The 26,634-nt window shown below is 33.5% G+C and overlaps 1 protein-coding gene across 3 annotated transcripts in view; it reads left to right on the top strand.

The window, feature by feature from the left end:
* Ten-m (teneurin transmembrane protein Ten-m) overlaps window positions 1-26,634 on the top strand; it is a 368,238-nt gene that overhangs the window by 301,667 nt on the left and 39,937 nt on the right. For all 3 annotated transcript variants that reach the window (XM_085200054.1, XM_085200055.1, XM_085200053.1), the window contains one exon: window positions 7,578-7,616. In XM_085200054.1, the coding sequence (XP_085056180.1) occupies window positions 7,578-7,616 (39 nt within the window). The remainder of the gene's footprint in view (window positions 1-7,577; window positions 7,617-26,634) is intronic.

A 26,634-nucleotide genomic window follows, 5' to 3' on the forward strand; every position in this document is an offset into this window, starting at 1 on the left:
GAACCTAGTTTCAAGGTACTTACTGTATTACGAATTTGTAGGAAATTGCGTGTCATACTTAACGCTGCGTTTTGTCTCGTTAATAAGGCGAGGAAATGAATATTTTCAACGATTTCCACCCGAGGAAATTAAATATTTAATATTTTAATTCCAAGCAAAGCGTAGCGTTGAGTGCCGCAACTCAACACACAATGCCTTCAGAATTCGCAGAATGTTGAAAACGGAACGGAGTCTAATACTGAGTTCCCAGGTTCCATTTGCTTACCCTGCTATGTACGGGATACACCTTGAAGCTAAAAAAACATACATACTTACCTAGTTATGTATATAAAAATCCAATTTAAACATTTCCTTCCAGGTTGACAAGTAAAAGCTCTTTTTATCACATTCTTTCTTCCTTCCTTGTAAATCTTAAGCAAGATTTATATTTTAATATTATTATCAAATAAGATTTCTATTTAAACCATGAGGGGAGATCGGGAGTCACTAATGGCGGAATTACATTTAAGGTTAAAAAGATTAAATTTTGAACCACAAATCCCCTTGGAATTGAAGTTAATGATGTAATATATTAATACAAAAATGATTAATTATTTATCATAATAGTGGCTGTCTAACTGTAAACACGATGGTTGTAGGTTCAATTTCTCGGGGAATGAATTATTTTTATTTCTTTGCTCTGGTAAGAAGACAAACACAGAGTTGAGAACCGTCACTCAACAAGTAATGTCTCAAAAACCAGACAGAGTGTGGGAATAGCGGGTTTTAGCAATATTACTAGCACTTCCATTCACCCTGCTATACGCGGGATTTAGTTAGAAGCTGAAAAAATGTAAATATCTTATATGCATTTTAATAAATTATCCCTTCTATACAATTCGCCTATCCCAAAATTTAATAGCACTAGCTCCGCAAAATTCCTACATCTTTCAATTTTATCTACAAAATTACTTTCGATTCAATCCCCGACACACACTATATATGTAAAATTGGAACGTTTCACTTAACCCCCTGTTATCAGCGACGGAGATAAATGACCCGCCACTTAGCAGGTACGTGCCTAATGGTTAAAAATGTAATCACTCATTCTGGGAATATTTTACAATTATTATTTATTTTATATGCGCGTTATGTACGTAGGCGTAGGATAGCGAAGCTTTACAAGGTTGTTCTGGGTTTAGTTGATACATGTGACAGTCGTTTTTTGCCTTCACGCTGTATATGCTTATGCAGGATCACTGCTAAGACATCGCTAATTTTCGAGACATTGCGTATTGAGTAGCGGAACTCAACATAGCGTTTTGTCTTGTTACCAGAGCAAGTAATTGAAATAATTTCCTAGAGTAAGAATTGAAGCCACAACCGTCTCATTGATAGTTCTGACGATCTGATCGAATGTATTTTAAAAATATTTATTTCCTTTAGGTTATATGTAGTTACATATGTTAAGCATAAACAATAAGCATGCTGCATAAGAAAGATAAAAACAAATTTTAAAATAACATCTCAAATAGGAAAGTATCAACATTTCACAAGCAAAAACCTTTCTACTTTTTTAACTTCACGCTGTATCCCGCATATAACAGCGCAGGCAGAAGGAATTAAGGAGCCTAATGTTAAGACACTCCATTCCCATTGAGACGGAAAAAGATAAAATATTAAATCATTATTTTTCTCTACTTGGAATCGAACCTACAGAGTGGCCTCAAGTACCAATATATCACAAGGAAAATACTTTCTAGTTTAACTTAAGGCATGGTAATAAAAACAAACATACATACATACATATAAAACGTTTCGAAACTTGTCACTAGACTCGTTCTTTCTCATTTGGTAGTGACTAAGTAAGGAAGGCGGTACGGGCCATATAAGGTGCGTCTTACCTCCATACAATCGTCGGTTATTTTATATCGCATTATCTACAGAACACCTTTCTATAGCTGGACTTTAATAGGCTACTTGGAAGCAGGTGTTTTGATTCTTTTTTGTTACTTTTCATTTTAATTTTACACTGAATATATGCAATCCTTTGCTTATACTCTTACATCTTCTAAAATATCAAGAACTCAGCGGCTACTAGACCTACGTATATGTATATACGAAGTATTTTTAAAAGGCTAATAATACATCAGTTTTCTCAGCACGTAATGTATCTAGAACTATGTTCCTTCTGCCTACCCTGCTATATGTGGTATATATATATATAATGAACCTAAAAATCATAACACCGACATTTCGTCAACTGACGGGACTCGAACCTATAACCGTAGTAAACTCTGCAACTTTATGATACTATAGATTTAAAATTACACATAAAAGCATAAAATACAAATTTCAAAAGTAAAAATTAATTTCTAGAAGGCCTGCCGATATTATTTTCTTCGCGCACATAAATATGTTTTAGTACACACTAAAATGTAACGAAATTCACCCCGAACAAGATTCTCGACCCTCCAACAGAAAGGGTTATATGAGATTGTAATCCGCGAAAGTAATATCCTTTTGGACGCGTTAACTCATATTTTATGAGGAAAAATTTTACATTAGAAAAAAAAATGGTACAAATGTCAAAGATGTCGTAAATCAAAGTGACAGTAGTGTTTAACTCTAGTTATCTTTTTCTAAATGGTATGAATGTATTGCTTAAATTCTCAAATCTAAGTATTTTTAACAATGAGTACTTAACCAAACTTTTCGGTTATTTCTATGCAAGGCACACATTACTTACTTGACTTAAAATGAAGAAATTTGGCTAGAGGGTAGCTAATCTTAGCAAGCTATGTTCTAGAAATTTCTATGGAGGCATAAAGGCGGGACTTTCTATTCAGTAATAAATAGTTTGCAAACAAATTTGAACTTAAACCTACAATTCTCACAAAAAAAAAAACTTTACTATAAGTCAATACTGAAAAATATTACGAAACCTTTTAAAATTACATACATATTCACTTTATACTCATACATTACATATATTACAAGATTATTTCGTGGCCTTAAAATCCTAAAGTGGAATTTCAAAAGTAAATACAAAGATTCTTCATATAAGTAAAAAAACTTTAATTTATGTAAAAAAATATAAATTAATTATTTTAATTGTAAATCCGTAAAAGGTGAAGTCGTTGCATAACGCTACTTGTAAGGACAAAAAGCTGGGTGCGGTCTCCTTAAGCTGAAGCTGTAATACACGCTATATTTTAAATATAAGCATAATTTATTTAATTAACGTAAAGATTTAATTTAAAATACATAGTTTTGTCGTAGTTTAGTCAGTCTTTTTTCAGCTTCACGCTGAATCCCGCGTGGGAAGGCGCTACTATCAAGATACTCCGTTCAAAAGTATCCGTTTAATTTTCAAGGCTTTGCGTATTGGGTGGGACACTGCGAAACTTAACACCGCGTTTTTCCTACTTTGTCAGAGCGAGGAAATGAAAACAAAATCAAACAAGAAACAATTTGATTCGCACTCAGAAACACAATTAGAGACTTATTGTGTTCCGAAATAATATTAAACCTATGCAATTAAAGTAATACTTGAAAATATAAAAAAAAATCACATCATCAGGATATATAAGCTACAGAATAAATGTTAACATAACAACACCAGTCTTGCATGCATATATACGAGACATCGAAGATAAACGCTAACTCCATATATAGAAGCGAGTAAGGAGCAGATAGCGGGACGACCATTTTAATTGCAATCTTGTTATTTAAGATATCGATGCAATTTTATTTTTATGTTGTAACCAATGCTTTTGGTAAAAAGAAATTACTACACGCCAAATATTTGTTTTATTATTCATATGTTTTTTTTGAGGGAACCTAGTGTTTGTAGAGATCTACGTGCCTCACTTTGCGGTCAGTTTTTGAAAGTTAAATGGTTAACAGTGGAACTCAATGTTAGGCTACTAAAGCGGGGTAGTAATAATAATGACTTCCCCAAGTGTGAATGGAACTCACAACCATCGCAATTACATGTAGACCCACTGCGCCATGACGGAACTTAAATGTTATGATGCACCTAAATAAAATTCCACATTAATAATTTGTTATAGCGTTTTAGATTCTATATATTATAGTCTTACTTAAAATGTGTTTTCTTCCTTCAAGAGTAAAGGATCAGTCCGTTAACCTGCCACCAATGTAGAGGCTTATATGCGACGTTGAGTTCCGCCAATCAACACGCAATGCCTTTAGAATTCGGTGAAAAGTGGGAAACAGAAGTGTTTTGAAAATAGATTCCCTCTGCCCACCCTGCAATATGCAGAATGCACAGCGTGAAGCCAGAAATAAAATCAATAAGAAAAGATAAAAAATAAAATTAATGAGATAACATAAAAATATTTTTGAGATAAGATAAAACAAATAAACTTAATTGAGATATCGATATTACTGTATGTTACATAAAACAGTGTAGGTGACCGCCGTGAGTCACCACCAGATGGTCACTTCGTTGATTGAGCAATGATTCTTGCAAAAATACCTACATTTTAGATCGTGACCCAATTGACAAGTGTAGTAGCACACGTTCACACGATGGTTCAAGATTCGAAATAAATAGCCTAAAATAATGTTTTTTTAAAACTATATAGCCCCTGCTATATATATGAAGAAAACCCCGCGTTTCTGTCTTTCGAGAGCTAATAAATGAGAAATATTTGTTCCCGCGAATGGAGGTCGAACCTACAACTTTCGCGTCTAACAGACATTTTGTCATTGCGTTAAGAAGGCCTCTATAATACATTCAAATATTTAAATTATAAATTTTTAAACAATGGGTCGTTATAAAAGTTTCTATAATGTGATATCACTTGCTGCTTTCACTTTACTTACATAATAAGAAGACACTACAAATTTAGAACTTCAATTCACAATATTAATATCTATAATTTAGGCAATAAAACTCTTTTTAAATTTCACGTTTACGAATATCTCCTACGATTCTCGATGAGCAGAGCGTTCTTCTAAGAAGAACTCTAACTGAGTTAATTCCGCGTTTTATCTAACTGAACCAATAAAAACAAAATTCCTCACATTATCTCGAGCTAAAATCAAACCCATAACTAACTAAAAAAATCATAACTTTTAGGCACTTTACCATTATACCATATTACCTTTACAATCATATAAATACGAAATAAAAACAAAAAAATGGGTCAACATTTCGATTGTTGCCTTCGTCTCAACGTGACTCACTGTAGATAACTTTACAATCGACGACAGTCGTGATCGACAGTCGTGACGCGTCGCACGTGTTGGGAAGTTACCGTCACGAATGCTATAAATAGTTGTGCTTGTAACTACAGCCAGGCTAGTTTTTGTTCGGCTCAGCTTACTTTGTAGCTTTTTGTGTCGGTTTTGTGGAAAATGTATGGAAAAAACTGTTTGTGTTGTCTCATATGTTGTTAGGCTGCATAAACATGTGGATATTATCCTTGCTACAATCCAAAATAATCCGTTGCCTACTTTCCGCCCAAGTTTTGGAACTCAGCGCCGCGCTTTGTCATGATACTAGAGCGAGGAAATGAAAATTATTTATTTCCATGAGTGGGAATAGAACTCATAGCCGTCACGTTTACAATCATGTGACATATTTTGCTGTCAAATACATTAAAATAGAATAGTTACTAAATTTTAACAAAAACACCGTCTTCTTCAATTTCAATTGGATCCCATAATCAGAACTTAACGAAACCAGACGTTTTGTCCAATAAAAAAAGAATCATTGAAATTGGTTCACCCAGTCAAAAGTTCCTTATTAACAAACATAAAAAAACTGTTGAATTCATAACCTCCTCCTTTTACAGAAGTCTGTTGATTTTATTTTGTTATTATGACAGAAAAAATAATTTTCCAATGAATTACTTACTTTCATAAGAAAGCATGCTAAAATTGCTCATCCTATTTTCAAAAATAAACAACAATCAATAACTAAACGGAACCTCTAAATACCTCACAAAAACACACTCTATATAAAAAAAACACTATCCAAGGCTTCGCAGGCGCAAAAAAATTCCTTTACAAATAAATAAAGTAAATAAATAAAAAAAAGGCACCGAAAAAAATTGATACGTATTTATTTTGTTAAAAAAGCACTCGCTCGCTCTCTCGCATCCCGCGTATTGTGAATGATGCGGGGCAATGCGCCTATCTGTATAGAGATTCTGTTACTAAAGAGGACGGTAGCTATTGTTGGATCCGATCGAATAACTTCGTTCGTTCGGGGAGTGTTCAATTTACTTTAGTTTCTTTAGGTTTTCTGGTGTTTTTTTTTCGCTTGTCGACTGGTAGGACTGGTAGGCAGAGGGAACCTAGTGTGGAGGCACTCTGTTCTCTACGTGTTGCACAATTTTCAAAATATTGCGTGTTGTGGAATTCAATGCCGAGCTTAATCCATAATCAGGGCGAGAAAGTGAAAATAATTAATTCCTCAGAGTAAGAATCGAACTTACATTCGTAACTTTTATAGTTAAATATTGTAATGTATTTGTCTCTAGATTTTTAGGATAGATTTTTTTTAAGATAATATTCTTTTTAACTTAATTTGTACCATATAATATTGGCCGGTCGTGGCGCAGGGGCACAAGCGTGGAACTATAAACACAACAGTTTTACAAATTAATAAAAAATAAAAAGAACCTGTATAAAAATCTTACTACATTTAAAGAAACCAGTGTATTTCATTCATTCGTTCGTGAATTATTTGTATAAAGTATTAGACTCTATTGAGACATTCTAAAGAGTAATAGTAAGTTGAGCGAGTACTGTCGCGCACATCTTATTTATGTTAAAATGTATTTTAATTTTTTTTTGCTTTTTAAACAAGAAAAAATAATCAACACCCTCCCAAAATACTTTTTTATAAGTTTTAAAAATACAAATACTAAAATATAAATAGTATTTTTTTAATTTATATAAATAAATTTATTATATAATAAAATAAAATATTTTTTTTATATTTTTATATCACTTTATACTTATTTTGTCTTAAAGTATTACATGAATATACTTAACAATTAAACATCTATTAAAAAAACTTAATTTTAAGCCAATGTGACCCACATTTTTATCATCAAAGGGTATAAAGAAATAGGTTCGATTCCTGCATTTTATATAGAATTTCGATACACTTGTAAAACCATATGCAACCTCGCTAAGTGGTACAAACGTCCCTACAAGCAATTAACGCATAAACCAGTAGCGCACGTCGCTAAACAAACTAATTGGATGTTTTATTTCAATGGGAACAAGTGAATTGTATGAATTATTCTGAAGAACTGTTTTTTTTATAGAAAAATATTTAGTTGTTGAGTCGGTTAACATATTTATTTTACTAATAAGGTCTTTTATTGTAAGGTCATTTGAAAAAAAGTGTAGTCGCATCGAATCTACCCTAAAACTTCTAAGAATCTATCTTATTGTCACAAATAATCACAATTAGTGAAAAAATATTTATCCTAATGAAAAAATATATTTAGTCAATCAGTAATCAATCAGTAGTAATTACTTTGTTTATAACGATTTTAGATATTGTTAAATTTAATTATTATTTTTAAATTATTTTCTTTATTTTATAGGTATGCTGAGATCCACATTTGACCGGCCAGACCACGAACGTAAGTAATAAAGTTTTTAAAAAGTTACTATAATACCTACTCGAGTCCATTTTGAAAATAGAAATTTACATAAATTATCTTAATATTTAAAACATAACTGTGGTACGCAGTTTCAAGAACTTTTACTGAAAAAAATATAAATATATATAATATATGTATTGAATTTATTAAAAAAAAAACAAAAGCAAAGAAAAGAAAACAGCCTTAGTATTTAGACTCTCCGTCCTCTATATTCAACCTAATTTGGTTACATTGTTACTTAATCTCGAATTAAAATGAAAATAACATACTATTTTTACTATTTACTGCAAAACTCGTCTAATACGATCACGCTTAATACGACTTCTCGCTTAAGACGCGTCGTTCGTTAAGTTAGGTATTATAGTATTTTATAAATCACTTTTCCTTGCGACTACCGCAAGCGAATGGAAAGCTGTACTTATAAACGAAAAAGTTGACTTTACAAGTAAACTCGTAGAAAAGCTCCAGTAAAATGGATGCCATTTTTTTCCTTTAGGTGCTTTGTACTGGTAGAATCCATCACCCCCAATCACGTACGTGCTTTCGAATATAAGAAAACAATAAAGAAACTGCTTCACGCTTTTCCGTATAAAAGTGAACCAAGTCTAAAAACACTTCGCTGCGCAGTGGAATGCATACACATGGGACATGAATTATTTCATTTCCCTGTTTTGGCAAGACAAAACGCGGCGTTGAGATCCACCACTCACTCAACACTCAATGTCTCGTTTAGACAAAAACACTACTGTTAAGGAACTCTGCCCTGTGCTGCTGTTCTGTAGTCCTCCTGCATAATGTGAGATATAGCATAAACCTGTAAAAAAACAATAATTCCTCCTTAGTGGGATAAGAATTCATACTTTCCTCCCACTGTATCACGATGATCTCACTACGTATTAATATATTATAAGTACAATTTTTAGCATTTCGTAACTAGGATAAAGCTGGATGAGCAGAGGGAACCTAGTGTTAAAACACTTGTATTAACTATATATATATATACATAAATATAATAACATTTAATAAACAAGTTTCCAAATATTCACATAATGTTAGTTCATTCGTCTGTAATATTCAATATCTCGTGAATCAATTTATGTTCGTCCTCAAAACTTTGGCATTGCGTCGTCTCAATTTAACGTAGACACAACTACACGTACCAACTTTGTCATCGCTTTATGTATATATATGTATATGTATGTCGTATATGTATTTCACATTAAACTGTTCAAAATATATTTTGTAATTTACTGAAAGGTGGACTTCTTCATGGTACTCTCTAGCTCCTTAGTTATATTCAATTTTTTTTTCATGAAAATAATTTTCTAAAATATCGCTAGTTAAAAAAGCAGCTTCACGCTTCTTCCTGCATATTGAAATTTATCCCTTATTAATCGAACCCACGACCTTTCCGTGTACTATATACGATACATTCCAATGTTTCCACGACAATTGGCAAGAGCCGACTGTCGTATTTAACAATTTAACACAACACAAGCCTTTGATTACACACTTTACTTAACTACAGCGACAACAGTTTACGTACATAACTACTAAGGTAACGTTTGAAGCATAGCCAACTAGCAGTACCTAACTATCAACTATTCACTCCCTCATTACACTATAACGGGCAAATTACGTTAGACGCGATTGTTTACTAGTTTGATGGTAAGTTTGCGATTTTCACAAGTTCCGAGCACCCTGTATAAAGTTGGGACGTTCAGCCGCGAATTCAGGTGGATTAAATTAAATCACGCTGTATTTCAGTGAAAATGACATAGTGAATGACGAAAATGTGGGGGTTTTCCGAAATAATGATAGTGTATGGGACGATGATTATAGCGGCTTAGGGTTTAGTTAAGTAAAGAGGCCAGTTGTGGCGCAGGGGCACTTGTTGGTACACATTTCCCACTTGAGGAAATAAAATATTTAATATTTTAATTTCCTCGATCTGGTAACGAGGCAACGCGCAGCGTTGAGTTTCGCTACTGAACACATAATGCTTCTAGAATTCGACAGAAGATGGGGAACGGAAGTGTCTTAATGAAAATAGAGTATCTTAACACTAGGTTCCGAGGGTCCCTCTGCCTACCTAAAAATTATATCAATAATGAAAATGTTTTATTTTGATAAAATTTCTTCAATTATATCGGCGACTCTTTATTATAACCATAATACCTGGGACAACGTTTTTGCCCTTCAAAAATTTAATTTCCTTTGATAAAGAGAAAAATGTAAAGGAATTTTTCGTTAACCTAATATTGTTAATTACCTATAAGGCGTATTTTCTACATATTCCGTCATATAAATAAATCTTTGTTAAAGTAAATTTACAGATTGATTGATAGATTACAGTGATACTATTTTTATTTCATTAATAATGTCACTTCTTTCGTTTGATGTATAGTTTAGTTGTTGTTTAATTTCCTAGTGTTCACATACTCAATAGTTTCAATATTATGTTTCTAAATATATGTACTTAGCTAGTTTTAACAAGTGTGTAGACCATTCGACCGATCGAATTTTCGTAGCATTCCGAAAAACGGGACATTTTTGGGTCCCGTTGAGGTGACGAGATGTTGGGTCACACGGACTGGTCATGTACTCTTAAACTACTTGCTCATTTTCAATTGAACAAACAGGCAAAGTCATAGGTTAATAAAATAAAATATTAATAATAAGTTTTGTATTATATACAAATATTTGTACTAAACAAGCTTCGAGTCTGTATATCTATTCATTTCATATAATATTTACGGTTGCTTTCAAATTATCTTAACAACAATATCTTTGCCCAAGGGATCTATTTTCAGGAACGGAATGAAAAGAAATACAATATTAAGATTTTCTGTATACATCTTATCCAATATCAGTGAAAAAGATAATAAATTACGAGAAAAATAGATTACTATTAAAAAAGTGAAGCACCATAGTGGCTTTCATAGAAGTACCGCAATGATTGTGAATTCGATGCCCACTAGAGAAAATTGTTATCATTTTCATTGACGTTTGACATGACTAAGCGCAGTGAGCCTGTATAATAAAAAAAATATGAGTAATGAGTAATCTTTCTAATTAATCTTACTAAGCCAAAAATAGAAAATTAAGCATTAAATTATAATTTTTTTCGTGAGGTTAGAACCCAGCTTTCATTGAGGCCGCGTTGGAACAATGGGACAGCGTTTGACTGTTAACGTGGTGGTTGTGGATTCGATCCCCACTCAACACGCAATGTCTTGAAAATTTGTTGAAAAATGGATAACGGAATAATTTTACACTATGTACGGGAAAAACCTTTCTAAAAATTAGGATTCCTTATATACCTCTAGATACAGATATAGAGATATTATATTAGGAATTCATCCACACAGATTTACAATAGCATTATGTTTTGTGAATGTTTAACGCTGTTTTGACTCGACGTCCAAGCCCTGCGAGAATAGAATAGATTGTAGTTACTAGTAGTAGTCACTGCACGTCTAGACTTGTGTGAACTTATTGTTGATGTTAACGTGTATACAGGGCGAGCTTGAATTATACAAATATACATATTTATGGGAATTCATAATGTAAATAATGCCTTTCGTTAGATGGAGGTTATGATTATTCATTCATTTTAATCCCGGTATTGAGTCCCACCAGCACGTGATGACCCAAAAACAGCGAAAGGCAGAGAGAGAGTGTTTTGACACTCTTTGCTGTGCATAAAAAAGCGTATAGCAACTGTTTTAAAATTAAATTTAACTAAAAAAATTTTTGTGATTAAATAATATGTTTTATCCTGAAGTCGACAAAATTATATGTTTCTAAAGTGGACAGAAATGGTAAAAACTCCTTTCTATCACCTTATTCTGTTTGTTACAAAAATAGCGTCAAAATAAAAAAGAACATATTTTAATTCAGTATTTATAATATTGTTAGAAAATTCTTCTATGGTAGGTATAAAGAGCCAGTCATTAATGCTATATTAGATTCTATTTAAAAGATAACAAAAGGAAGCTGACATTATATCAATATTCCAGTTTGATACGACGTTTATTCACTTATCATTACAAAACAGCACATAAATTGCGTTTAGCGAATAATAACATTAAAATATATTCTATAAAGTGCTCAGGGGCACAAACGGGCGACTGTAAACGTGACAGGTTGTGAGTTCGATTCCCACTCTAGGAAATGAAATATTTAATATATTAATTTCCTCGCTCTGGTAATGAGGCAAAGTATAGGTTGAAAATGTGGTAAGAAAGTGTTTTAATATGAATGTAGTGGCCTAACACTTCTTTAACACAAAGTATCGGATGATGATTAATATAACTATATGTCTAGATAGATTTATTAAGATTCTATCAAAATATTACCAAACAGTTTCGAGAGCCATTACTTAAGCAACACACAATGAACCAACGCTGACTTGTCAAATAACAATATTCCGTTACGTAGCAGTAACAAAAAAAAACCTAATTTTTCTTCCTGCAGAACACTCGTTTAAAAAAGAAATTCTTACTCACCGCCTCTTGTTCTATAACAAAGAAATTTCTGAAGCACCCAAGTGTCAGAAGGAACGATAAAAAATAATGCAAATTCACTTTAGTTATCCATTTCACGGAATAACGTTCGATCGTTAGATAGGGAGTTCCGTTAAATCGCTTCTAACGACACGGCCCGTTCGTTACTGCCGAAGTAATTCAGGTAGTCTTTACGTTGAGTGTCTTTTTTTCATTTCTTCAAACGCTTAAAATGAGGATTTATATTGATATTGCTAGCGTTGAGTGCGACTTAAACTCGCTACTTTGCTTAATGGTGGGTTACAACGATAAACAAACTCTGTTGTTCCTACGGTGCGAGAAAATGTTTCAACTTTATGTGGATTACTCGTTTAAGTTATAAAAGAAATTATTTTTGTTTGCGACAGTTATGGGTTTGATTTCCACTCCGAATATTCAACAATTTCATTTCCTTGCTCTGCCTACGAGACAAAAGAAGACAATGTCTCAGAATTTTTTAAGTTAAATTTCAACAGTTAAAATATTTTTTATTGTATTTTGATTATATACGTGTACATATATAAAATACTCATAATAAAAACACCCTATATACTAGATTACGAAATAACCCAATCCACTGCATACAGCCCCTAGTGTAGCCGAGTCATTTTTCCTCACAAGATATTATTATGGGCGCCTAAGGAGCACTTTTCCACTTCGCCCTGTTATAATTTGCGGGTGTTGGGTTCGATTCCGCGGGGAGCGTTATCGGCATCGATACGGTTATGGCAGCAAAAATTATATAACGACTGGCGTCTGCATTGCGAAGGCTGCTTCTTGGTTTACTTCTATATATGTGTATGTATGTTTTGTATAATATAATAAAACTTGTATAGTTTAATAAACTCTCTTTTCTTTACTTATTACAGGTTTGAGTCGTGGGCTCAAATCGTAAAGAAATAAAATTTATATAAAATTTTAATAGTATTGTTTTTTAAATTGTTCATTTAGATTTACTACTTTTGAGTTATAAGTATGCGGAACTCCTGCTCCTGTCTCAATTTTTGATAATATTGAGGAATTATGTATGTAGACTATAAAAATAAGAACAGACAACAACAAGAAGAAAAAGAATAACCTTACAAAAGCTATATATGCATAGGTCAACCTCGCGGTGTATTCAGCATTTATCAGTATAGGCGAAGAGAGTCAAGACACCTCGTCCCGCCCAACATGAATGTTTCGAAATGAAAAGCGGCACTCTATGTCACATTTTATCTTACATAGGAATCTTACAGGCGAGGAAGTAAAAATAAAGAATTACCCTGATGTGGTGATCGAACCCATAACCATCACGTTTATGCGACCCAAATGCGCAAAGACCCCCATTATGTATATGTATATTTTAAGTTATGAACAGAAAGTCATTTGTAAATCAGAATCGGGCCGGAAGTTCGTCGCTTGGCTAATCTCGTGAAAAAGTTTATAACAATTTGTCGAACTCGTACCAAAAGTCCAAACGTAAATACAGAATGTTCTAAAATATTCACTCGAATCGCAGAAAAAAATCCATCTTCATTGTATCGGAAGGGAACTTTGTGTTCAGATTGCATAAGTTATTTTTTTATACTTTGGTTAAATAATATTATCGTTTTGGTAAATATATTTCTTGGAGTTTTATTAGATCAGTGACATCGAAACTGAATAAACAGTAAGAAAATCAAGAAAGAATGACTAAATATAACTTTTATCAATTTTGTAGCTCTGCGAATAAACCAATCTCAAAAATCTATTCATTTAAAAAAAACAACAATCAATTATTTCGATTGAAAGTCCATCGTAAACCTAAAAAACAAACACGTATTTATATTACGTTAATACATTACCCACCAAAATCTCTTGAAATTTAAAAACAATAACCATTTAAAATATACCCTGCAATACACGAACGAACAGTAATTACTATACAATCTGTTAATTGACTTAATCAAAGAATCTCAGATCGTTGGCCGCCATCAGGATTTTAACTGGTATATTATATAAAATTAAATTCTTACACACACAAGTTATCGGCTTAATAGTATTTTCAGTACTGAGGCTACTAAAATAATTAAGAAATTATACCATGTTGCCTCGATTTAATTATGTTTGTATTATAATTAAGCTCGATTGAGCTTTTCCTTACAACGAAGTATTTTTGAACGCTTTATAATATTTTACAGCTTCATGTTTTTGCCGTATGATAAAGTAGACAGACAAATAACATTCTACACTTACTGCTCAATTTTCAACGGCAATCTTTTGCGGAACTCAACGCCGTTGATTAACAGAACAATAAAATAAAAATAGTTCTATCCCTCTAATTTGAAACTAGCAGTATGATAGCAGAAGCCTTCGCCATCGTTGATCTTTTCTTGTTCTAATACCACAAATAAAATTACATAAAAAAAAAATTGACAAACACAAATATTTTCTTAATAATTCTAAAGAAAATTTCAACAAAAACAAACACAAAACTTAAAACACAAGCCAGTAAAATTCGAGATGAGTAAAAGTAGTAGTTTTATTCAACGAATTCACCAAGTGCAATAACTGCTTACAAGTGCACATAAACGCAACTATGTTGGGTAGTTATGTCAACTCCAAGTTTTACTGGTCCTTGTTAAGTTTTATTACTTCCTCTTCGATAGTTAACCAGTGAGGATCCTTTTTGTATATATTTTTATTTTTTTATGCTAAATAAATAATTTTGTTAAAGGTTGATTTATTATAATATGTATCTAGGAAGACTATAGGTTAAATTATATCAATTCGTTTTATTATACATAACTGTTTCTGCGGTCAAAATCACCTTGGGCACTTAAAAAATAACTATTAATCATTCACTACGGGGACGAAGCCGCAGGTTAAAACAAGTTTGTGATAGGATACTCTCTATTTTTTTTGTCACTGCTTTGTCCAAATAAGAAAAATATTCCACCTTCATACATTAACCATCAATCCCACCACAACAAATATATACCATACTTCATGATTCCAAGCGAAAATATGAAATTGGTCCTATACAAACGATTACCTTACCTCTTGCCTCTTGCATATCTGCATTTCTACAGAACGTTCACAGCAATAAACGTTGTAATACCTTTCATTGTATCTCGAAGAGTCTCATGTCGGACCAAATCGCGAACTAACGAGGCGATCCCGCTTGATGCCTGCTTGTTGTGCCTCTGTCTGTATTGTCTGGCCAGTTCCATTGTGCAGTCAAATCATTGGAATAACCATAAGAGGCGGTATTGCTATTTAATGTGTATTTAAATTTCATGTTATATTTCGCATGTAGTAGGTAACTGATTAAGGGAACCTGGTTATAGGACTTTGTTTCCTGGGGAGTCCCCATTTTTCGAGACATTGCGTATTGAGTGGTGGAAAACGTTGCGCTTTGTCTTGTTATCAAAGTAAAGAAATAAAAATAATTTATTTGTGCCGTATTTACACTATAAAAAACATTTTATAATAACTCTATTATATGTAGAGCTCGGAGAAAATAAAATAAATATAACAGAAAAGGGATTTTTACCTTTAATTCTTTTGAATTGGATGGAAAATTTGGATATGATTTCTGCGTTCTCTCTAACGACCCACATAAATAAACCTTAAGTATTTTGGGCTGGTTAGTTACTTGTCCATAGATTTAAATTTGAACTTTACTCAAGCTTACTTATATAATAAAAAAGAATTGAGAACTATACCAATCATTATTTACTATATAATAAAAAATATAAGGGTTCATTATGAAAGGAGCTCAGCTAGGAATGTCCCTCTTATTAAACTAAGAAGAAGACTATCCGAGATTTTCTATTTTATCGAGCACGAGGCATTCCGGCCGGCGCGACTGGATGGGAGCCGTCATTTACTCCACTCACACTTTTATTTTTCGATACCCAATCACTGTCCGCGGGAACAAATAGTTCTGTCTTCGAGTTTTTCTTTGCATTATATTGATGATTTACAACGGCTTTTGTTCTGTGAAAATAATGCTTTGGCTACCGTTTTGTAATACGAATATTATAATATTTTGAGGCTGTCGTGGTATAGCGGTAGTGTCTGTAAACGTGACGGTTATGAGTTCGGGTCTCACTCGGGGAAATGGATTCTTTCATTTCCTCGCTCTGGTAACAAGACAAAGCGCCACTTCCGCCCCAGCCTCTATAACAGTTGAAAAAGTTATAAAACCATATTTTTTTTATAAATGTTACCATGACACAGTTAAAATATGATATGAGTTCTGATCCGGAATAATCAAACTTGAAGATATTTGATATTAGAGTTGATAAAGCGTGGTGTTCTATCATTCACCATAATTAATTTTATGAATCCTTCGTGTTTTCTCCATATAACGTGACATTGGAGAAGTGATATGTGCTCGACTGGCACGCTCGGAACGCCATAATTAAAGAACCATACCATACCATAATTTTATGAAAACTTAAGGATCTATGTTTTATGTTTATTTTGTATATGTAACAACTTCGAATCCCATTTTACTATCTCATCTAACTTGAGAACATTTTCAAGCAATATCTCAGAAAGGTAGCTAGTTGTACGTAGAAGTATATATATACCTACAGAATAGACAGAAGCGTCTCGTGCATTGTATTGACAAGTCATCTCTTCATAGTTCCGATATTACCAGCGACTTTGATCGCTTTGTAAGAAATCCCTAATGAGACTCGATAGTAGAAGTTTAGGAGAAACTTTTGCTAATTGAATGTCTTAATCAGACCCTCTATTATGTAACTTCGAAATTTTCCAATATGTATTAGAATAATGCTTGTTTTGTAAACTAAACTTTTCAAATTAGTTACGTACTGGGAGTCGATTGTGCGAAATATAATCTAAATGTGAATCTTTGTTAATATTTGTTTGAAATTAGTTGTAAACTTGCTTTGTTAAAGTTGGATCTGATAGAAATGTTTCTTGTACGTGAGTTGGAATGACGGATAAGTTGGATTTAATTATGTATAAACTGTTTCTTTTTATTTTTTTAATAAAGTTTCTAAATTATCTCTCGTTATTTACTCATTTTTTCATTTGTAAATCGCGTCGCTCTCGCAGTGCCACAGCCTCAACAAAAAATATATTTCTCAATATTTTTTAATAAAAAATATGTGTTTTAACAAAATCTGATGAAGGCCCGTTCCTGTCGCTTGTCTACAATTAACGCTCGCTCCAAGTCTTCTTTTAAGTGCAAAATAATTGCGATTGAGTTGCGAATTTCGTTTCGCTATCTGACGCCAAACCGTAATTGGTGCTAAAATAGCGAGTTATTACTTGAAAACATTGAGAACAAGAAAATGATACGTTTATTTATTTATCTTTTCAGCTTCACGTTCTATCCCGTTTATAATAGAATAGGCAGAGGGAACCTAGTGTCAGGACGCTACATTCTCCATACACCGCCTAACTTTTGAAACATTATGTGTTGAGAGGTGGAACCCAACACCTCGATTTATGTATCAAAGCAAGGGAATGGTTTGTTCCAAGTGGGAATCGAATTTACGACCGTCGCGTTTAGGACACGCGAGGAGAAGTAAATATTTTTTTTCCATCGAGTGGGGATAAACTCATTCATTGCAGATACTGGCAACTTCATCAATTTATATGCACATTAATTAGTGGAAAAAAATATAAAACAACCAATCAAATACTTCCACATAAATACAAATAATATAACGAACCCGAGGGCCAACCAAGGTGACGCCATTAGCAATCTCCTCCATGACTGTGCTCGTCGCAAATTGAAGCAATTACCATGTACCTACAGTTGTTTTAGTATATAGTACGATCGATGAGTCGTGGCCACTTGAAATTAACTGGAGATGGCTGCGCTGATTTTATTTCAGGGTTTTTCTTCATCTTCATTCTTTTCTTCTTGAGTGAACTATGCGCAAAAGTTCAGAAAGCCTAACTTTACAGCGGCCACGACTTGTTAACCGTACTATACCAACAGTTGTTTTAGTACGCCCCTCTCGAACTCTAACAAAGTAATCCCGGTACCAATCCCGTGACGCTCAGCTGACAGATTATTAAGAGGGATTCAAAATTCCTGTCAATTTACGTAATTGCTAGTTTACAGATAAAAAAATATTGGTTTTAATGTGTTGATTGTGTGATTTTATACGATAATTGTATATTTTTTTCCTGCACGTAGTATCCTGCTCTGTAGTGCTACAGCATAGTACGTAGTGGGACCTGGGAACCTAGTGTTAAGATACTCCGTTCCTATTAAGCCACGGTCCATCCGAAATCGTTCGACATCACGTTAGTTGTTTCCATGAGAATTCATGGAAACAACTAACGTGATGTACATCATTTCTCTATAAATGGCCTTAACTAACAAACAAAATTTTTGTCGAACCAGTAGTTCCTGAGACTATCACATTGAACTAAACAAACTCTATATCTTAATAATATTCAAGTAATTAAAAAAATCATAAGAATTCTTAGTTATCTGTATTACTTATAAAGAAATTAGTCATTACGTTCTTTCTTTTCACAGCGAAGTGTTGTATGAAAATGAAAAATATTAATTATCCAAATAGACTGTAGCAAAATATTTTTCTTTCTAGTTATTTCAAGTCACTGACGTCTAAACATTAAATATTTAATTTGTACCGTAGTACTAACTTTTATATTTCTATTTATAAACACTAGCGGTACCTACTTTAGAATTTTAAAATAACTTTATATCTTAATGAATAAAGTATTTATATGTTTTATTACATACTAGTCGCCGCTACCGAATATTTTTATTTAAAATTGAGCGTTAGGTGGGGAACGTAGTGTGAAATCGTGAAGCTTAAAAGAAGAATCATTTTAACGGGTTTCTTCTTAAAATATGGGTCAGTTTTAGTATTTTTTTTATTTGTTTTCCGTCTAATACTACCAACACATCGTGGGCGTTAGACATAGATGATGCAAATGCAATCTATAAAATCAAACTAAGAATATACTTATATTATGGCTATAACTGTTTCTTTAACAAGAAAACCTCTATATACATTAAGAACCACACACGAACAAAAACTAGTACTTATATAATAAATAATAAAATTTAACAAAAATACCCTACAAGGTTTCGCCGCATTCATATTTCCACACAATAACACGAGAAGTACAAAATACAGCAAAAGTTGTATAATATAGTGTTGTATAATAGTGTAGTGTGAAAGGAGCACAGATGGCGCCACGTGAAATATTAACTAAATTTAAAAGAGAAATTCGGATTCTGCAAAATGGCCCGTGAAAAATTTACTATTGCGAGTGCGATCGAGTGCACTCTGCTCTAATTCAAGTATACTGTGTGTGTTTGGAATCATTGTCATATATGGGTAGTTTATTAGATGGGCGTAGGAAATGAGGAAGCTGGGTGGGCCGTGTCCACCCCAGAATTGTCTGGTGTCCACTCCAGAAATTTTACTAACAACAAAATTTACCCCGAAAAATTGAAATGGTTTTGAACCAATAACCACTAGGCAGTTCCCAGGTCATTACAGAAATAAGCTTAATCAAGTTAAGCTATTAATTACGTATACACTAATTACGTGACGAACCTCACTGGTGTCGCTGACTCCTGCGAGTCATATTTTATTCTCTCTAATTAACAGAATTTCTCGTGCAATTCAAAAATATTTAATGTGTTGTGGACATGTTTGGTGTGGTTCAGCGGTAGCGTTAGATGATTGCAGGTTCGATTTTTATTATTTGGGAGTTTAAATCAGTTTTTTATTCTTATTTCAAAATGAAAAATAGAGAAGATATATATGTATAAGGAATAAATGACACTAGATTCTAACTAAAAAATGTTTTACCAGTCCACAGTATATAGTAAAAGAATTTAAAAAACCTAAGTTACCAGTACTAAAAAAAATCATTCGCCCAAATACTATTCGAACCCACGACCGTCGCGTTTACAAACGGCCTCGTAAAACGATAATTTAGAACCATATTATCGCTATAAGGTACAACACTTAACGCTTTGCCAGCATTCGAGACCTACTTTCGTCTTTACATTTGAAGCTGAACGCTGCATTACGTTGAATTTTTTATTCGTCCCGGGTTTTTTCTACTATTTTTATAATTAATTAGTAGTTTCCAACTTGGATTTTTTCACGATTTTATTTCTATCAGTAAAGTTATTTTTCTTTTTGTTTTTTTAATCAAAATATAAAAATCTAGGTTTTAGAGTTATAAAGAATAAATTATTTAATAACCAGGGACGGTTGTGAATTTCAAGCCTTTTGTAGAAAAATGAATGAAATTTTTAATTTTGATTAAACTAATGGAGCTAGATAGTTGAAATTTAACATGTTACCTGGTTAGAAAATGTAGGAGCAGAGATCTTTTACAAGAAAATGAATAAAGATTAATATTACATATTATACATATATATTACTTATATACATAAATAGTGTTCAATCACTACAATCCAACTTGTTTCTAAGTTAAAATCTAATGAGCAATGTGTAGTATTCTATTCTACCTATATTATTATTTGCTACGAAAGACAAACGAACCATATTTTTACAATATAATACAAGCGCAACTTTGTTAATTAAAAATAACCTAAATAAATATTTTTCTACCAAAAAATTTAATACAAGATACTAATATTACAGTTCCAAGCAAAAACAAAACATTCGCTGCTACGTACGTACTAGGAGTAATAAATTTTTACAAGCGCGTATGCTCTTTAACGCGAAATGGCTACGCCGTAGCATAAAGCTACGAACTACGTAACCGCGTAGAGTACTCGTAGCACCTATTTTAGCTGAACGCCGCCCTATATTTTGTTAATCCTTTTGCTGTACGATTTAAACTGACAACGCTAAAGAGGATTCGCTCTAAAAACTTATAAATTATTCTAGTTTTTTTTCGTATGGTTGCAAGATCTTTTTTTTATTTTAAGAGCGGTTTATATGCACACATTTGCTTTTATGTGTAAGTATATATATATATTTTTTATGTTTTAAAAAATAGTTTTTTTTTCGCTTCACGAAATAGCAGAGGAAACCTGGGAACCTCGTGTTAAGACACTTCTGTATCCTACCTTCCGCCGAATTCTGGAGGAATTGCATTGCATAATTCATTTCCTCAATTAGAAACCTAACCAAAAACCTGCCACGTTTAAAGCCATATGTCACGGCCTTTGTGGCAAAAAGGCTAGTGATGTAACATTATTATTCTGTAATTATCTTTCACCAATTCGTATATTTTTCTCTTTTTGTCTTCTCTATTTTAATTAAATGAGAAAACGCGTTATTTACAAACATCACTGTAATTTCAAACGCTAGACGTCTTAAATAAATGTTTTTTAACAATATTCTCTATAGTTAAACGAGACAGCCTACGCTCAGTGGGTATTTAGCAAGCAGGCCACGTACCTGGGTACTTGCCAACGAGTAAAACAATCGCCAACTCTGCTGATTTAAAGGATTTTTCTATGGTAAAAGAAAATGCGGCAGTTTATTGACAGCATTGTATACAAATAGCTGTCTTTAATATTGTCTATATATTTGTAGGTATATACATTATACATTTTAGTATAATAATAATCACATTGTTTACTTAACTCTGTATTCAGCATATAGCATATAGGCGGAAGATTCTTAGTGTTAAAACACTCTGTTCCATTTTCATAATTAAAAAGAAAATTAGAAACGACCATTCTATTCTCCTCTAGACAGGGCTAGACAGAGCTAATTCTAATTCCATTAACCCACCCCGTCGATATTCTCAATACTTATACGAAAGTTAAGTTTAAAAATATAAATTCAGGCTATATCCGGCCGCTTGCCAAATTCCCCCAGTCACGTGCGCCTTACGTAACCTACGTAACCTTAGCGGTTGTAATTTTAAGAAGTATATTGGCTTAGTTTTAAGTTTGCGAGGCTAGAATTAAACGGAGTTGCTTTATTGCGATACTGCGGTCTGAACAAATAGTGCGGTGGATGTAACCAAAACACCACTAAATACAGACTTTAGTTTGAACAACTTGCTTTATTTAATTTGGACTTCTTATTTCAAAGGGATTTGGTGTTCTTTTTGTGAATATTATATTATTTGTATTTTAAACAAGAAATGTAAAGAAAAGAAGAAAGTATTTTGACCGCGTATCTCTTGAAAACCGTACAAGCGCTTTGACCACTAAGCCGTATATGCGTTTTTATCAAGTTACTTCGCGCGTTTACTACTTATTTATATTAGCATGTAGGGAGATTTTTAATAATTTTACTCTAGCCTACAGATATGAAGATGAATCAACTTAATTTAATCCTCTTATAAAATATGTACATACGTATATTTGATATATGAAAATTGTTGCACCTAACCCAACCGAGTCCAAGAAATGATTTCCAAGTTCTTGGTCCCTTACAAATTTACCTACAGTAGTGTAGAAACAAAGCGCTCGTGATTCGATTTAGCGAGGAACGAACGATATCGTCTTTGATGTACGAATCAAAGGCAGCGATCCGTCTGTAATACACTTAGCTAGGCCATTTCAGCCCCTTCCCTTACCCCTTAACTCGGGGGCTGCAGCCCAATAAGATTTTCATTAAGGATTGAAAAGTTTTTAATGAGCACGTTATATTGTATAGCCCTCGTTCGATATATACTTGTAGTTCGACCAATTGTATCGTTAATTGAATGCTAAACTCTTATTTCTATTCATGAGTTTCAATTCTTTTGGAGATTATGGAGGATTAAATGATCAATTACGGCCTTGATGGTTTATAAGTCGTGGAGGGAGCTGTAACTAACTTTTTTGGAAAGCATATAAATATTTTAAAGGAGTTTAAAGTCCAAACGTCCAAGAGACGCGGGTTCAAATTCCATTCCGTAAAATTTTGAGACATTCAAAAAAATATTTTTCTTAAGTGTGAAAAAATAACATTTTGGATTTTAAAAAAAAAAAAATAGTAATTGTTCGTTATTATTTTACTATCTCTCTCTCTCTCACTCTCTTTCTTTCTTTGAGATATTATAAACACGACACAAACTAAGAGCAATTACAAATACCACCTCAGTACTTAGTTCCTAAAACAATTTCAACCCGGCAGCCGCTAGCCGGCCAAGTAAATACAAAAGTTAAATATTTCCACGCGATCCACGAGCTGCAGCCGCGAATGAAGGCATCAATCAAGTGGCGTGGCGAAAGAAACACTATCAGATCTGCCCTATTTGCTACTTATGAGTTATTTCCTCGAATCGATTCGTTTGCTCAAGGAAAGTGGTGATATCGTGCGGTCGGTGCTATTAAACACGTTTTAACAAATGTTAATGTTCGGTTTAACGCCATTTTGGTGGTTGGATAATGGGTGAGGAAGGAATGTTGTCTAGCCTCAAGCTATCCCGTATTTCGTTATATGCAGTGTAGAGGGAGCATAATGATAAGACACTCCGTTTTCAAGTTTCCGCCTAATTTTCCGCCCAAAATTATTTATTCCCTCCAGTAGAAACCGCTGTCCCAGGACGAAATATTTTAATGATCATTTCTTCTAAAGAACACGAGTGAAAAAATATATATCATACTTTTTTTAGTTGCTATGCGCCACAGATTTTGATCGTTCGTGCTTTTTTGTTCCTGCATTTTTCTTGATTTATTGTAATTTATGGTTTTTATAAATTATGATGTGGACACTGATCGGTCTGTCAGTAGAGCAGTCTAAGATAGCTTGCATTTATGAGGGCTAGTAGGTTCCCCAATTAGATGTCATGGGGTCTTAAGGGAGAAAGCTGTAACTTTTTTAAACAAAACCTATATAAGTATCATAGTTAGAAAAAAGAAACTATTTAGAAAAAAATATACTACTAGCTTTTTTATTTAATCTATCGTAATAGTAATAGTTACAAAAATAAATACATTAAAAAAGAACAGAAATGGCTTCGTTTACTTAGGTACGAAGTAATATCGTGCGGTCGGTGCGATTAAAACGTTTTAATGTTTGATATAAAGCTTTTCCAAGTCACGCTTTTGTCGCGTTTGCATTTTTAGCACGTTCTTTATGCATATCGATGGAGTATTACTTGATATTTGCAAACTTTGAGTTTTTCAATTTTTTTCAGTTCTCCGCATGTAGCAGGGTATGCAGAGGGAGCATAGTGAAGACTCTCCGCTGCCTACTTTCCGCCGAATTCTAGAGGCATTGCGTGTTGAATGTTGGAACTTAACACCGCGCTTTACTTTGACACCAGAGCGAAGAAATGAAAATATTAAATATCTAATTACCTCTAGTGGGAATCGAACCCATAACTTCTAGCGTCTACAGTCACACGCTTATTCCCCTGCACCACGACTAAAAGTGGGAGCGCAATGTCTTAACATTACTAGGTTACCAGGTTCCCTCTACCTACCCTGCAATGTGCAGGATACTGCGTAAAACTAAAAAAGTCATCTATACAAATGAGTAAAATTCATACTTTAATAACTAAACCCACCTACCGTGTAAATACCCTCATAATTTGTCAAAAAGACAGCTAATCTATTGCGAAGAGTCTTTCTCATCGTCAGAAGTCCACGATTGAGGTTGATCAAAAAATAATTTTCCTCCGACGTAAAAACGTAAATATTAATATTTTTCAATTTTCATCCGCTTTACTCAAAGCGGGCGACATCAAAATATAACTTTGTAAAGTTTTGTGAAACGGCTGCCTGGTTTTGCCGATTTCGTGTGGTCCTAGATACGAGTTACGGAGACAGAAGTCACAAATGTCAATTTCTTGGTATATTTAATTACAGTCTCTTTTTTTATGTTTATTATTACTGACTTCGGCGTTTTTTGTATTTCAATATCTATTTTACTTTGATAAATCCTTTTGGCAGGAACATCCAGATTAAAGTCGGTGTAAAATATCATATTTTTAATTTTTTTACATAAAGACACTGTTTTTTCCTTTTTGGTAGTTCAAATTCAAAAAGTCTTCCACTTTTCAATCAGGAGGTAATTTTACAAGATAAAAACTCCTCTCTCTAACTGATAATAATAATTTAAACAAACGGATTTAAACTCGCTACCCTCAGATACACACACTAAAAACCCAAATGTAAAACACTTTCTTACAACAGAGAATACAAACAATGAATATTAAAATTCATATGAAAATAAAACTATAACATTACCTACACACAGTATGTAGCTCGAAGTATCCGTAACTCGACCGCAACTGCAAAGTTATAGCATCATGAGAAACATTTACATGGCTGAGGTATAAATTAACTATATATTTTAAAACTAGAGGTGGTTAAAAAATTTAAAACCGTTGTAGCTCAGTTGTGAAGTACTGTGATAGTCAGATCATATTTTGGGTTACTTAAAGTAAGCACAGAAAAATATTACAAAAAAAAAGCTAAATTGCAAGTTTTTTTATTGATATTTATTGAAACAAAATCATGACACTATAGAAACACTATTTTCGTTGACCTATATAATTATGTATATAAAAAAATAAACTGTTCCGAAGCTGAAAAAAAAACAAAATGAGGAATTGAACCTACTTACTTTTGCATAATCCACATAGAACATAAACCACCAGTGGCGTAAACCTTAAAGAGGAAACTAGAATTAATAAAGTATGCCACTATAATAAAAATAAAGTTAACAATTACTAGATTGCGACCCAGAAACCGCGATGAGGCGGACGCTTGTTACATAGCATTATGTTGTGAATTTATTCTATTGCGGTCTGCTTACGTTGTGAGCTTTTGTAGAGGTTTACGCAATTGTTACACTTATGTCACGGTACTTTCATTTTTTTTAGGTGCACGCTGTATCCCGCATATAGCTGGATAGGCAGAGAGAACCTGGGAATTCTTTCAAGACACTCCGTTACTCATTTTCCGCTGAATTCTAGAGGTGTTGCTTGTTGAATGGAACTCATTCAGGGCCACAAGCATGCGACTGTAAACGCGACAGGTTAAGCGACTGGAGGTCCCACTCGAGGAAATTAAATATTTAAACTTTTCTTTTCCTCATTGTGGTAACATGGCACAGCACGGCGTAGAGTTTTATAACTCAACTCAACCCTCGTTGTCGCCACAATCTGGTGGAAAATGGGCAACGGCCCATGCTATCGGGTTACAGAGTCATCCATCCATCCATCCATCCATCAGCCTTTCAACGTCCACTGTGGGACATAGGCCTCCCCTAATTCTAGCCACTCCGTCCGGTCCTGCGCCCTTTGATTCCAGCGGATTCCCGCTGTCTTTTTAAGGTCGTCGGTCCACCTGGTTGGAGTGCGGCCTGCGCTCCTTTTGCCGAGACGGGGTCGCCATTCGAGGACCTTTCTTCCCCATCGGTTGTCGGCCCTCCTGACAATATGACCTGCCCATTGCCACTTCAGCTTGCAAATTTTGAGAGCTATGTCGGTAACCCGCGTTCGTCTACGGATTTCATCATTACAGAGTAAACCTGAAAAAATATTTTAAGAAGTTTCCACTACCATTATTGTCT

This window comes from Heliconius melpomene, chromosome 17, assembly GCF_056956725.1.
Source record: "Heliconius melpomene rosina isolate 202511_hmr_F chromosome 17, ASM5695672v1, whole genome shotgun sequence".
Taxonomy (NCBI): domain Eukaryota; kingdom Metazoa; phylum Arthropoda; class Insecta; order Lepidoptera; family Nymphalidae; genus Heliconius; species Heliconius melpomene.